Genomic DNA, 14,475 nt, shown 5'->3' with positions numbered 1-14,475 from the left:
ATCCATCTTTAAGATGGATGCTTTATACCTCGGGGGATGTAAATGTAGCTATGTGTCCCCCGACTCATAGAAAAAAATTCCTTCAATATAAACATGGGTGCCACCAGGATCCGGACCCATACCTGAATAGGCCCAAACCAAATATTAAAATGTGTATATTTAACTATATTTCATATATTGAGACTCGAAAAATATTACTGGACCCTGGCCAATATACTTCATATATTGGGATGCGAAAAATATTACTCGAAAAATATTATTGGACCTTGACCGTCGGGTCCAATTTTTAACCCATACCTGGATCCAGATTGGGCCTACGCTGGGTCCCAAGATCCATTGACACCCCTAAATATAGAAGGAAAAGTTTATATCTAGCCGAGGCTCTAAACAATCAAAATTGAGCCTACCTCAAAACTTTCACTAGAAGAGGTTGTTTTGATGTCCAAATATCTTCAAATTGATCGTCTTGACATCAAGATGCATGGACATGAGAAAAAAATGGATTTCAAGTTTTGGAAATAGTGTATCTTGTAATACATTTTAAGACCGTCAATTTTTAAGATTTTCAATTTTTCATAGATATGTTGATCTACACTATTTTTGAAGCTTTAAACTTTATAAATAAATATAAAAAAATATTTTTAAGGCTATCACAAAGATTTCCAGTCTTGAAACTACATTTCTCAATACTATTTGAATGTAGGCTCTAATTTGATTGTTTAGAGCCGAGGCTCTATACAAACCGCACCCAAATATAAATGGTCATTAGTTTGAGCTAGCTTCAAACATGTAGGGGGGCAGTTGGCATTCAATTAATTTTTAAGTAGGTAAGCTTCTCTTTTGTGTGAGAGATTGAAAATCTTAGCATTCCTTGTTCAACTTCAAACCAATGTCACTCTCCTAGGCCTTCATATTACCTACCCCACTACTAATGCATAAAGGCAAATTTGCGTATGCAGAAATAAAAAAATCACCAAAATAGTGGAACCTCTTAAAAACATTTAAGTTCTACAAAAGATTATAGAACTAACCAAACATCAATAATTTTTACAATATTATTTTACTTTAATACCTCCTCAAGTATTTTGCTAGAAAGTGTACCTAAATGGCCCTATATTCGATATGAATCACAACGAGAAGTCGGGGAATTCATGTCATCTGGGCCCATTTAAATGCTCAAGCCAAATGATCTATGTGTTTTACGTTTCAAATTTGAAACAGTTTTCATTAAAATTTATTATTTTGGGTTTTAAATCCGAAATTGAGTGTTTTGGCAAGCTAAATTATCAAAATACCTGTGTTCAATATCCAATCTCGAATATGGATGTTTTGGGTGTTTTCAATAAAATGCTCAGGAACTCTTGAGTAAAATAAACTTATTAAAGTATCCACTTTACAATTACTAATAGAATAATATTTGAAAATACAATCTAGTAAATTAAATCATAACAATTTTTTTAACATCACATTAATATGTTTCGTTATTAGATAATGACAGAGTCTACGTTTTCCATAGGTGTTTTTTTTTTTTTTGGATAATTCAGTGGGGGATGATAAACCCCTACCCATTTTTGAATTAGTTATTGGTTTTTAAAGTTATTAGTAGGAATGAAAGCTACGAGTTAGGATTTAAGAACCTTCCAATATGCAGAAACAAGAATCCCAAAGTTGGACCTACCAAGATCGTGTACTTATCTGCCTAGAAACAAAATAAAAGAGAGCACAAGCTATAATACGACAAATAAAATATGAAAAACACATGCGATAAGGATACAAATATTTATGTCGTTCACTTCAAGAAGGCTACATCTACGGGCACGGCAAAATGAAATGCACTATACCAATAAAAGCTAAATTACAGATTTTGGGACATAGAGTTACCTCTATAACCCTCGAGAAAACCCAATCGAGTAAATCCTTTTAGACCCAGTCTCCCATCGCACCATCGTCGACCTCTCATCTATAGAGTTGCCTATATAACCCTCGACAAAACTCAATCAATTAAACCTTTTTAGACCCACTCTCCCCATCGGCACTTTCGTTGACCTCTCATCAAGTTTAGACCCAGTCTTCCTATCGGTACTTTCGTCCACCTCTCATTCCATAGTTAAACCACTGTCCAGGAAGAGACCATCTCATCTCTATTCCGTAGCTGTGGAATAATTTTCCTAAATAAAATAGGAAACTTGCACTTAAATTGACTCAAAAAGCTAAAAAAAAAGGCACATATATTAAAAAAAAATACAAAATGATACACGTCAAAAAAAATAAAGGGGACCCTTTTCGGCATAATATATAGTCGAAATTGGTTAAGTTGACCAACTCAATGATTATCTTTTTTTATAAGAGAAATAATCATATTAAAATAATCATTTCGTTTATAAATTAGTTGAATTAATTACCTCACTATTTTTTTTGGTCGTTTTAATGGTAGTTTTTTTTTTTTTTTTAAAAAAAAAAGTTATATATCGCCTTTTTGTGCTTTCAATGATCTTTCATGTACCGTCATGCAAACCTTCATTAAAATCCAAATAAGAGAGAGATATAGAGGTGTTTTTATAAGTATATACATCTATAGAGAGAGACCTGAATGACTATTTGCTCCTAACTCCTATGCCAGAAGTTAAATAAAAGGATAAAATAGGTATTTATTAAATGAAATTGGGCTTACCCAGTTACATTAAAAATATTATTTGGTGTTAGAGCACTATAACAAGCAACTAAGACTTGTTACGTAAAATAAAATATTTGTTAAAATAAAAAATTCATATTAAATATCATATCTTACTCAACATCACTCCTATGACAACTTGGCAAAGAAGGTTTTTAATGAAATGAAAAAACAAGTTTCGTACTTTATCATTACCATCATAACTTTTTTTCAATTAATTGGGATCGACTATGCAAAACTTTATTTATTAAAGACTTACTCTCAAAAGTTTTGTACTTGTAAAACTAAAAATAAGTTTATTGAAAATAAAGAAAAGCGATTGTTGTTTTAGAAATATAAGGTGGCCTTTGTCAATTTCCAAGACCGGGGTATCTCTTAAATTCAAAGCAAGGGATCCAATTGACTAAAGCAAGAATAACTTGGTATTTTACAAGGGGCTTTTCAAAATATAGGAAAATACAAGTATATAGGCCGAATTACAAATTTACAAGTAGAATAGCTAGTGCACTATATTTTAACACATGCTTTGAACAATAAAAAATAAAAAATAAAAAATAAAAGGTATATAAACTTGTGAAAGATAATTCTTTTAATTTTTCAAAATAAACAAGTTCTAAGTAAAAAGGAAAAATATATAATGAGAATGAGTAACTATGTATAAAAAGGTGATATATCACCCTAAGTCGAGAATTGTTTCGTCGTACTATGTGGGGAGACCCCATTGTTTGTTTTTAGGGAAAATTATAAAAAACCCCTCAATATACACTATCAATGTAACTTATCCCCATCCAAATCTTTTCTCTCATTTTTTTCCCCACAACAACCTTTCTTCGCAAAAACCCCCTAAGGTAAAACGTTGTTATTTTTTGAACGGAAATGCCCTTCCTTTATAAAAAAAATCAATTGGCGCTGACTATCGGTCCTAAGTAGCGTATTGCCAGAGCGCAGTATACAACTGCCGAAGTGAATTGTCTAGAACGTACTGCCGTAGTGTGTATGTATCGAGCTCCGGAGCACTTTGAAAGGATTTCCATACGCACTGTCGGAGCGCGTTCATATAGAGTCGAAGTATTGAATACACTGCCGAAGTGTGCTATTACACTACCAGAGCGTTGTGGCTCCTGAGCCTCTATTGTCGGAGTGCCTTTATAGACTACCAGAGTGAAATGTCTCCAGAAGGTGTACCGTCGAAGCGCGGCCCCTATTACACTGCCGGAACGCTATGGCTCCGGAGCATATATTGCCGGAGCGTTCTTTGGGACTTCGGAGAGCGTCGTCTCCAAAAACTGTACTGTCGGAGCATATATTTCTACTGCCGGAGCGCGTTGGGTAAATTAAAAAATGGGAAACAAGAGAAGAAGGGCTTCTGAAAAAAATGATAGTTTAATCTTTTTTCTTATTCTTTTTGGGTGGGGGGGGTTTTTTGAAAAGAAAGGTTGTTGTGGAGAAAAAAGTGAGAAAAATATTGGATGGGGGTAAGTTGTATAGATAGTGTGTATTGGAGGGTTTTATATAATTTTCCATTGTTTTTACATCCAAATGTTTGATTTTACATCTATTTAATTTGGGGTGTTTGTGACCTTTGTGTACAAGTAGTATTGTATTGAGTCCTATCATTAATTAATATTTTTAACACGGAAAAATATATAATACGATCAGTTATCATTAGTACTGAGAGATCACACTTATTCTTAACCAGTGTCATTATTATGGGATTTAGTTGAGTTCGCTAGAACTCTACCAAGTTACTCAGCGTCACCCACGTTGCCCCACTTGGCGTACATAAAAATTTCAAAACTCACAAAAATTGTAAAAGATATTTGAATAATGTACAAAGTTTTTTTTTATATGATTTGGATGTCTGTAGCAAAGAACATTGAGTGTTTTTTGCCATAATTATTATATATATATATATATATTGATTTTTAAATATCTCAAACTATAAATGAAATTTTATAACCATATAATTTTCTTCATATTTTAAGCTTATTTAAACTTTTTAAAACTGGTTTTAATTTAATTTTACTTTTGTTACTTTTTTGTTTATTTATATTTTAGAGCTTTTAGTTTTGAGCATAACTCAGGCAAATCCACTCATACTCAATTGAGTAATACAAGTACAGTACAGGTCTGTACGGAGTGCATAACCCAAGATAATAGTTTATTAAATTTATAGTACATTATCAAATTTCACATCTCACTCTTATGGCGACTTTTTTTTGTACCGAAGATAAATGATTTTACAAATGCAAATCAAACACCTCAAGGTAGAGAGAGAAAGAGACCAAAATAGAGATAGAAAGCAAGAGCGGCAAAAAAAAAAAAAAAAGAAAAAAAAAAAAAAAAAACTTTTGAGTTATCAAACGGTAAAAATGGATATTACCGCCACGACCGTAGCGCTTTTTCCAAGAGGGGAACAACAAGAGAGAGAGAGGAGAGAGAAAGAGAGGGAACAACAGAGCAGAGAGAGGGGAACAATAGACTGAGGAGAGAGAAGAGAGAAAGAGAGGAGAACAAAAGAGTAGAGAGAGAGAGAGGAGAGAAAGAGAGGAGAACAAAAGAGTGGAGAGAGAGAGAGAGAGAAAGAGTGGGAAACAAGAGAGTAGAGAGAGAGAGGAGAGAGAAAGAGAGGGGAACAAGAGAGTAGAGAGAGAGAGGGGGGAGTTTGCATGCTGGGGTGGAGTTTTCGTTAGTCAGTTCTGACAAAAGGCCGGGAATGAAGAGAGTAGAAAATGGAAAATAAAAGACTGCCAATGCGAGAAAATCACGCGTCCTTCGAATTTCCCTAAAATAGATACTGTAGTGGGGACTTTCTCTCTCTAAAACGCACTTACCTTCAATCCTCGTAGAGAGAGAGGGATTCGTTATATTCTTTGTAGGTGTTAAGGCCAGCACTGCACACATAAAAGGGCGTGGCTCTCACGTTGCTTTGGAGAAAAGGGGCCTGAGGCCGCCTTCGAGAACAAGCGTTTGATTCTCTCACTAACCCATTCCTCAGATTCTTCCTATTTTTGCCTGGTTTTGCAAATTGGGTTCTTTCTCTGACTGGAAAAGCTTCAAGAAATGGGTTGATACAGAGAATCTCAGACGAAAATGGTGGTAATTTGGGCTCTATATGGTATAGAACCATGAGATTTGATCTGAATTTTTGTGGGTTTTGCTAGTGAAGATCTGTAATGGCAGGGGAAGAATTGCTTGAGCTCAAATTTAGGCTTTATGATGGAACAGATATTGGACCCAACAAGTATCCCCCTGCTACCACAATTGGTTCACTCAAGGAAATTATTGTGGCTCGATGGCCGCAAGGTTAGATCGCGAGTCTTGATTCTTTAGTCTTTGTGTCCTGAATTTTTGTTCAATTTGTTTAGAATCAATTCCTGGGATGTGAAGATTGGGATTATGTATCTGAATTTTTGTTTGATTTGTTTGTGAATTGCGGGGTTCAAATTTTGGGTACGAATGGGTTCATTCATGGGCTTATCCCCCTGTAATCTGTAGTTTCGTAGCATTTGGATTCATGATTGACCTTGTTTTTTTCGGATGCTTAATGGCTTTCTATTGTGTGGGGTTTTTTTTTTCAACAAATGCGGTCGATAGTTGAAACTAACAATTGGATGCTGATTTTCTGTGTGTGTGTGTGTGTGTTTGTGTTGGGGGGGTGGGAAGATACAGGGTCTGAGACACTTTTACTAGTTTTGTATCTTGGGGTTTGTAGCAATCAGAACATTGACTGGATAACTATTTGTTATTGTACAGTTTCGAACTTTCAATTTAATGATCTTGATCAGTGGCATAATCATGGCCATTTTATTTTAATATCGGAATTTAGAGCCCAAATATTATGTCTGAAATTTTTGTTCTAGTTTGCTTGCATGGCTTTTTTCTGCTTTCCTGTTACCGCAGTTTTCACATTTGAGGTCCTCTCAGGTTAGATTGCTATATTAATGTGTGTCTCTTATTTTTTATGCAAGAGAAACATGTGAGGATCATAGTCATCATTCGCAAACAAGCATGTGTAATTGTATATTGCTTGACATTTCATTTGTACATGAAATGTTTGGTTCTATCGGATTGGTCTCATTGTTCCTGCTGCACATTGTTATTGAAATGCATTGATCAGGGTCCTGTTGTTTAATGTTCAGATAATGGCTTCCCAATTTAAATTGATTCTCTGGCATTTCTATTAAATTCAATGTCCTTGGTCGTTTGTTATTTTTGTGGAAAAGAATAAAGTTTGTGTATTGTAGTGAGGATTTTTTATCTGTTTGATCGATTTTTGTATTCTATTGTTCATTTATTTATTTATTTATTGAATATGTTAGCTCTATATTGAATATGTTAACTCTATATTAACTAAAAGAAATAAAAGGAAAATGAGGTGGTCTGGATACCCACACATGGGTTCTGCCCAAAAACTAGGCTACCCACAGGCAGGTGCCGTATATAAGGAACCTAGAGAGGACAATTTTTTTTTATTTTTTTATACATCACCATTTTTCCCATCATCGAGTGGTCTCCAATGGGAGTATCGAGGGGGCCTCTGAGGGTTGAATCTGAGAATGGGGTTCCAACTGTGGAGGAAGTCGGAATGGGAAAGGCCACCGAAATGTTTGTGGTGGGTTGCCTTCTATTGTTCATGTTGTGCTGGGAAAAACCTAGACCCATGGTCTAGGACATGCAACTATGAGCATCACATTTTGTAGGTTGGTTTGTGCTTCTTTCACTGGCAACTCTGCTGTAGTGTTAATATTTCACTCACTCATTAGCCATTTGATCTCTTTTAATTGTATCACGGGTTTTTCGTTTCAAAGGTTTCATGTGTATGTTTTTCTTGTAATTTTTTCTTATAAGATGAGAGAAAGTAGATTTAGGTGGGCGGTCCATGTGTGGCGCAGACCCAATACAACACTTGTTAGGAGGTGTGAATTAGTTCAAGTGGAAGGCTCAAATAGCGCAAGGAGTAGGCCCAAAAGGACATGGCTGGAAGTAGTGAGAAAAGACATGGGGATTTATGGCCTCACCGAGAGTATGACCTTTAATAGAGCAGAATGACAGACCAAGATTCGTGTAGCTGACCCCAATTAGTTTGGAAAAGGCTCTGACGATGATGATGATGATGGTTTCCTCAGTTATGAGATACTATTGGGCAGTATTGATATAAAGTGCCTTATTTGGCTGACGGGATAGCCTTCACATGTCTTAACATGTAGAAAATGTTTATTTTTCTTTAAATTTGCAAATTTATTTCAGTTATTGTTTATTGTGCAATCTCTATGATTTAGCAGGCTAAAATTTGCTTATTGTAAATTGCCAGGTTAAATTGGTTTGGTCCATCGTGGGATTTTCTTCCCATAGTGGTGCAAGTCTGGCTTTATGACCTCTGTTGGCCTTTTCCCAGTCAAAACAGTCTTGTCCACTCTGTTTATAGGCACTGCTTCCATTTATTTACATTGGTGCCAATCAAATCCTTGTTGGGTTTCTTGTCATCAAAAAAGATTTGGCCAATGTTAAATGTGCATCTTTCTTCTCAAGATTTATCATCACATTTTATGTTGATGCGATGCATGTCCCCTAGCTCATGTATGATTTATTGGTTTTCTGAATATTATGAATGATGCAATGCATGTCCCACTAGCTCATGTATGATTTATTGGTTTTCTGAATATTATGAATGATGCAATGCATGTCCCACTAGCTCATGTATGATTTATTGGTTTTCTGAATATTATGAATGATGAATATATTGCATGTTAATAGTTATGTCTTGATAGGCAAAGAAAATGCTCCAAAAACAATCAATGATGTGAAGCTCATAAATGCGGGGAAGATATTGGAGAACAACAAAACCCTTGCAGAGTCCAGGGTACCAGTCGGAGAGCTTCCTAGTGGAGTCATCACTATGCTTGTCCATGTACGGGCTCCAGCACTGGATAAGAACAATGGTATATCCAAAAAAGCACAAAAGATGTCAAAAAGCACAAAAGATGTCATGGGTTTTAAATTACTTCTGATTTTGTCTTGTGTTTGTCATGTTTTTGGTGTATGTATTTCATGGTTCTCTATTTGCGCTTATATACATTCGGGTTTTGCATGAGAAAATAAACTTGGAGATCTCTTTTCCTGCCTTATTTATATCTCATTGATAAAACATTGAAATGCCAGCGCCTTTAGTGAAGCAGAATTTGGAAATTGATATGGTAGCCTTGTGTCAATTATTGAACCAACCAGTAACCATGAAGAGATCTGCATGATTACTTTCGTGAAACCTGGAGAACTCAAAATCTAGATGGCAATGTAGATATTCTATCTTTGATTGCCTTAGCTATTATAGGTTAATTACTTTACAAAGAAACTCTTTTGTACATGGAGGTCACAATCATGCCCATTCATTAGATGTCAAATTGGATGGCTTGGGTGAGTCACGAAGTCCGATAATTTTTTTTTTGGAACTTGATGTCTATATCAATGACACTCTTACAATCACTCATTTTAAAATTTAAGGGATAAGAATGATTGTGACCTCCATGCGCAAAAGATTAATGGTATCTTTGTTGACAATCCCATGAATAAATCATTATCCATTGTGCAGTTGATTTGGTACAATAACTACAGATGGCTGGCATATCATAGAAGTGCCCGTGCTCACTGTCCCTTACATAGGAAGTACATTAGATGTCAGCGGGATCTTGGTTTGGGGGATGTGTAATATTTCCATAGAGACAAGGTCTGTGCATCTTAATCTCTTAGTGATGTCTGAAGTACCTATATGCCTTAACTAGATTGCAAACTCTAGCGGTAGATAGTTCCTGTTGAAGTAAAGATAAGCAACTATAACTAATGATAACTTGCCTGAGACTTGTATCTTGAATTTTTATTTACCCATGATGTCTAACACTCTTAGTCAGTCCCAGATTTCTGATGAATGATGAAATAACTGCAGTTATTTAACCAGCTTAACCATATAGTTGAATAAATTCTTTGATAGTCAAAGATCAAATACAATGGTTCTTACAAAATTTGTTTAGTCTACTGGGTTATTTGCATCACTGCACGCTATCATCAAAATTTAACACAGATTGCAAAACTTGCATCGATCTTCTATGCGGAGCAAGTACTTGATGTTGTAACATATTTCAGGTCTACTCTGGTGTTCTTTTCTGATAAATGGGGAACTAATTCGAAGATTTTTATTTACTGTTGGAAAAACTTATTCATTTTCCGTCCCTCTTCTTGCTAACATTTGTTAGTGCAGTTAGTTATCCACCCATAAGGAGGGTGAATGCACAGAAAGAATGTGTAGATCTTCTCCTTTTCTTGGTGGACGTCTGGGACTTTAGTTATCCTCCAAAAAAAGGAAGGTGAATGCTCAGACAGGAAATGTAACTATTGTCATTTTCTTGGTGGATGTCTTGACCATTTTGTTTCAATAATGGGGCTTGGGTTTATAATATTGATTCCCCTTATATCAGATCCAAATATAAAACATTTGCAGCTGGGGTGGGGTACATCCATTCCATCAAAGATTGAAAATCACTTGAGGCCGAAGGAGCTCGCTTTGGAATGAAAGAACAGAGAAAATAAGTTCTTTTATGATTTGCAAAAGTAGAATAGTGCAGCTGCAATGACCACAACATGCTTCTCTAGAATGGAAAAGTAGATGTGACCATGATGCCGCTAACCATGATGCCACAAAGAGGTAGCTGGAAGATTTGCCAGGAGAAAAATGTGGATTATAGAGGATGAAGGACCATAAAGTGTCAAGGGAGACGGGAGAGGATGCGTGGTCTCATTTGTCCAAGGCAAGGTTTTAAAAATCGCCGATCTGGATTGGAAATTGTTAAAGCTGGTCCGATACTTGTAATATATTGGAAACCGGCCGTGTTCCCCCTTGAACCAGCCAGTTCACTGATAAACCTGGTCAGTTATGGCAAAAACCGGCCGAATCTGTCAGAGTAGAACCGGCGGGTTCTACCCTCAACCGGTTTAAACAAGGGAGACTTTAGTGAGTTCTAATTTTTTTTTGAAATCCTGTGGCCCGCCCCCATATTTTAAAATTTTTTTGGTAGAGGGGCGGTGGCCCACCCCTATAATTTTTATTGTAAAAAAGGCTGCCATTTTAATTGGCCTCAACCACTTTAACACACACACATCATCAAGCGGGTGTGAAAGTCAGCATACTGCCTTGTCATTGTGCATGACACTTTTATGGAAGCTGTCACTCCTAATCTTTGATGTGGGACAAATTCTCCCATTTCTTCACGACAACAATTCAACTTATGACAAAACTTTGAGAGCAATTTTACATACAAGACCTTTTACAAATCTTTGGGAGCAATTTTACATATGAGACATTTACAGTGCCTGTAGCCATTTACATAGTTGATTACTTTCTGAAGAATTGTTTCATGCGGGCTGGATCACATTTCTACAATGTGCGGTCCAGAAGTATAAAGCATCCATCTTAAAGATGGATGCAAATAGGTGGTCCATCTAAAAACAATTGTGTCTAGCAGTCCAAATGTTTTTTTAATATAATTATTATTTCTAGTTTTCAAAATTTATTTATTTTTTCATATTCATGATCTCCATGTTAAAGAATATATATTCTCTAAAAATTAGGATCAAATTATATTTAAAAAATATATTCTAAAATTAGGATCATATTCTACAATATGCGGGCTGGCCGCATGCTAACCGCGTCCTTACTTTTTTTACATAGTTAATATTTAAAGCTACTTTATTTATATAGTTTATTTACATAGTATAAACTTAGTTATTTTTCTTCACGCCATAGTTTAAACATAGTTAATTTACAACATCATTCTAAATTAGCTAATTTCTAATTATTTTAAACCATGGCTTAGTTATTTACACCATATAGCTTTGATTTTATACCATGTAGCTAATTTCAAAGCTACATAAATTTGCTTCTATTGTGTAAAGAAACTTTGCCAACAAAGGAAATTAAGACAAACGCAACATCCATCTCCTTTTTTCTTTTTGGGTTTTTTTAACATTCAAAGGAAATTAAGACAATGCAAAGGAAAAAAGAACCCTAAAATATTCAATGGTCAACATACATTTAGACATGAAAACGACGTCTCAATATTCAATTATTTTTGTAAAATAATGAAAGTTTGAAATGCATCAGCCCCAATTTTTTTGGAAACTCAAAAAACACTATTTTAAGGGATTTTTTGAAAAACTTTTAGGCCGAAACCAGCCGATCCAGCCGATTCTCCGATCTGGATCGTCCATCCACTGATCCGACCCAGTTTTTGGAGTGGCCGATCGAGTTCACTGATCCGTTTTTTTAATCCTTGGTCCAAGGTATGACAACCAAGAATTCAAGGTTCGGTCAAGAAGCTGGCTGGTACTGAGGATGGTGTTGGTTCCTTTCTACTGGCAAGTTGGTGTTAATGGTGTTTACAAGGTAAGGAAGGGGAATAATCAAATAAGTGAGAAGGTTGGCTATTAAAGAGTTCTTATAGTGAGTGAAATTTGGATTGAAGTATAAGCGAAAGAGTCAATTGTCCCTTGAAATTTTAAGCAGGCTGCCCTTTTTTGATCCAAGTGTTCTATGGAAAATGTAAATTGGAGTATAGAGGAAGGAGGGAGTTGTAATTTCACATTCCAAAGAGTTTCCGATGGCATATCTAGTTGGATGGCACTACCATAGGAGGGGGATATACATTTGGGGGAGTAAATGGGTTAAGCTTTGGGAGCAGTTGTATTGTTCTTACTATTCGAAAGAGATGGATTGCCTGTACTTGTAGGCATTACCTGTTATGTGAAATTGTTAATTAGAGAGGAGAATTTGGGATGGAGTCTGTAGGTCCTTCAATACGGGGTGGACATGAGCAATTGGAGATGCGATTGAAAAATTTCTAGATGTCAAGAAATTTGTAAACCTGCATATTTGGAAACTCCAAAAATGAAGGCTTTCCACATCTGAGGAAGTTGAAGATTGTGATATCCACAAATTGTGTCTATAATATCCCTTTACTTGATATAAGTTTCCTACTATATCTTGAATGTATTTTTCTTTAATGCTTGTGTCCTACCATCTGTGTTGGTGGCATGCTATTAAAACATTGCAAATATTTAAAGTATTCTAACTTTGAGACTTGGCTTGTACCTCCAAATGAGGATCCCTTTGGTGTAAATGCATTTACAAAAGGATGGAGTCACTATTGAGGTATGAGGCTCAATCGGGAATATGTTTGAGTATGCTACTACATATTGACTAAAAGAAGGAAAAAGAAAAAAAGTAAAAAGAGAACAAAACCAGTATTGCATTTGTTGCAATAATACAAAAGTAATTGATATCAAAGTATCAGGTGTTTCACATGGAAGGGAAGAACTTCCTGAATTAGCCATTTTGATTATGAGGTCATGTGTTCATCTCATGTTTGGTTGGTCCAAGAAACCTTGTGTGAACTCAAACGATCCCCATGATTTATTTTCTCAGGATTGCAAGAAACTCGTGGATATTTACTCTTTGTTAGAGAAATGGGGTTTGTGGAATTATTTTGCTTCTGCCATAGACTGAAGGCCTCCTTGCAAATGGGAGTGCCCTAATATGGGATACTTTTTTCGTAGATAATATTTCCCTGACTTGGCGCCCCGAATTTCTGTGTGATGTTGATGGGTGAATTGGTATCGAGAGAATGTACCATGTTTATAGTTAGTTTAGTAATTTTGTTTATCTTTTCTTTGTGCATCGTGATGGAGTTATTTTGGTATTTTGATCATGTATATGGCTCCTTTCTTTGTTTCTATCAATGTGCTTCAAAGCAGCTTGGAAGTACATAGATATCTTGGTGTGCTCCTCTTCATCTTGGGTGGATTGAATAGATCGAACAAGTCATGCAGAGAGAAAAGGAAAAGCAGGAAGTGGAAAGAGTGAAAGAATCGCTAAGCTAGTTATCCTTTCCTTTTTCTGGTTCTTAGCAAATACGAATATAGCAGAGATGTTGTCTAATCCCTCTGCAAAAATGTGGGAAACCAGAAATAAAGCATACATCTGATTATAATAGGCACAACTTTTACAGTAGACACACTTATAAATTGGAAGAATGTCCTGCATTTTGGGCGAGATACATGGTCATCATTAAAATATAACTTTTGTGTTTGTGCTTTATTGATGTTTTCAGTTTCTTTTTATGTTTGCTGAATTCCTTTCATTTCTTGCAATAGAGAATCAGCAATCAGATTTGCCCAAGAAGAATAGATGTTCATGCTCGATTCTGTGATATCAGAGAGCACTCTGATCAATTTCAGTACTGTTCGTGAACTGAGAATTGGCTGCGGATCCAAAGCTAACTGGGTCGTGGACATCTCTTGTTCTGTTTGTGTATTCAGTATATTCAATGGTTTCTTCTTTTACTGTATCTTCTCAGAGAAGCAAGTGCTGGAATTGTTGTGACCTAGATCTCTGAAACTATAATTTCTTTCTGTGGAGGTCATTCACAAAGGGAAGGTGATGTAAATTTGGGGTTTGAATTTGTAGTGAGAGAAAGGAAGTGATTGGATCATCATAGAAAATTGCAGACTGGGTTGCAAGCAAAACTTAGGGGCAGGGCACATCTGGTTTCATGGTTGGTGGCTTGAGCTCTTTTTTTTGGTTATTTTTTCTGTTTGGGAGAATCATTTTTCTCTTTCTTGTTGTTTGGTTTCAAAGACACTCTATTTGCTATGATTTCTTGTCATCAGATATCATGGAAAGCAGTATGGAAGTTCATGGGTTCTATGTCAATATACCTGTCTACTTGTATTTTAATTCTTTGGTCAGGCCAGTTGGG

General features: G+C 35.7%; 1 protein-coding gene across 1 annotated transcript; it reads left to right on the top strand.

The window, feature by feature from the left end:
- Positions 1–5,567: 5,567 nt before the first annotated feature.
- On the top strand, positions 5,568–14,429 carry MUB6 (membrane-anchored ubiquitin-fold protein 6 precursor). The gene is made up of 3 exons (XM_011623292.3): positions 5,568–5,977; positions 8,443–8,613; positions 13,871–14,429. The coding sequence occupies exons 1-3, from the start codon at positions 5,848–5,850 to the stop codon at positions 13,924–13,926; spliced, it is 357 nt and encodes a 118-aa protein (XP_011621594.1). The 5' UTR covers positions 5,568–5,847; the 3' UTR covers positions 13,927–14,429.
- The last annotated feature ends 46 nt before the right edge of the window (positions 14,430–14,475 follow it).

The sequence above is a fragment of the Amborella trichopoda genome, chromosome 4 (assembly GCF_054954075.1).
Source record: "Amborella trichopoda isolate Santa Cruz 75 chromosome 4, AtrichopodaSantaCruz75HAP2 v2.0, whole genome shotgun sequence".
Taxonomy (NCBI): Eukaryota; Viridiplantae; Streptophyta; class Magnoliopsida; order Amborellales; family Amborellaceae; genus Amborella; species Amborella trichopoda.
Note: the sequence above shows the minus strand (reverse complement) of the source record. Positions and strands in the feature narration are given on the sequence as shown.

Bases quoted from the DNA above. Each gene is read 5' to 3' on its own strand.
- MUB6 (XM_011623292.3), top strand. From the start codon at position 5,848: ATGGCAGGGGAAGAATTGCTTGAGCTCAAATTTAGGCTTTATGATGGA. The intron at 5,978-8,442 runs GTTAGATCGCGA...ATGTCTTGATAG, and splicing joins TGTGGCTCGATGGCCGCAAG to GCAAAGAAAATGCTCCAAAA. The intron at 8,614-13,870 runs GTATATCCAAAA...TTCTTGCAATAG, and splicing joins AGCACTGGATAAGAACAATG to AGAATCAGCAATCAGATTTG.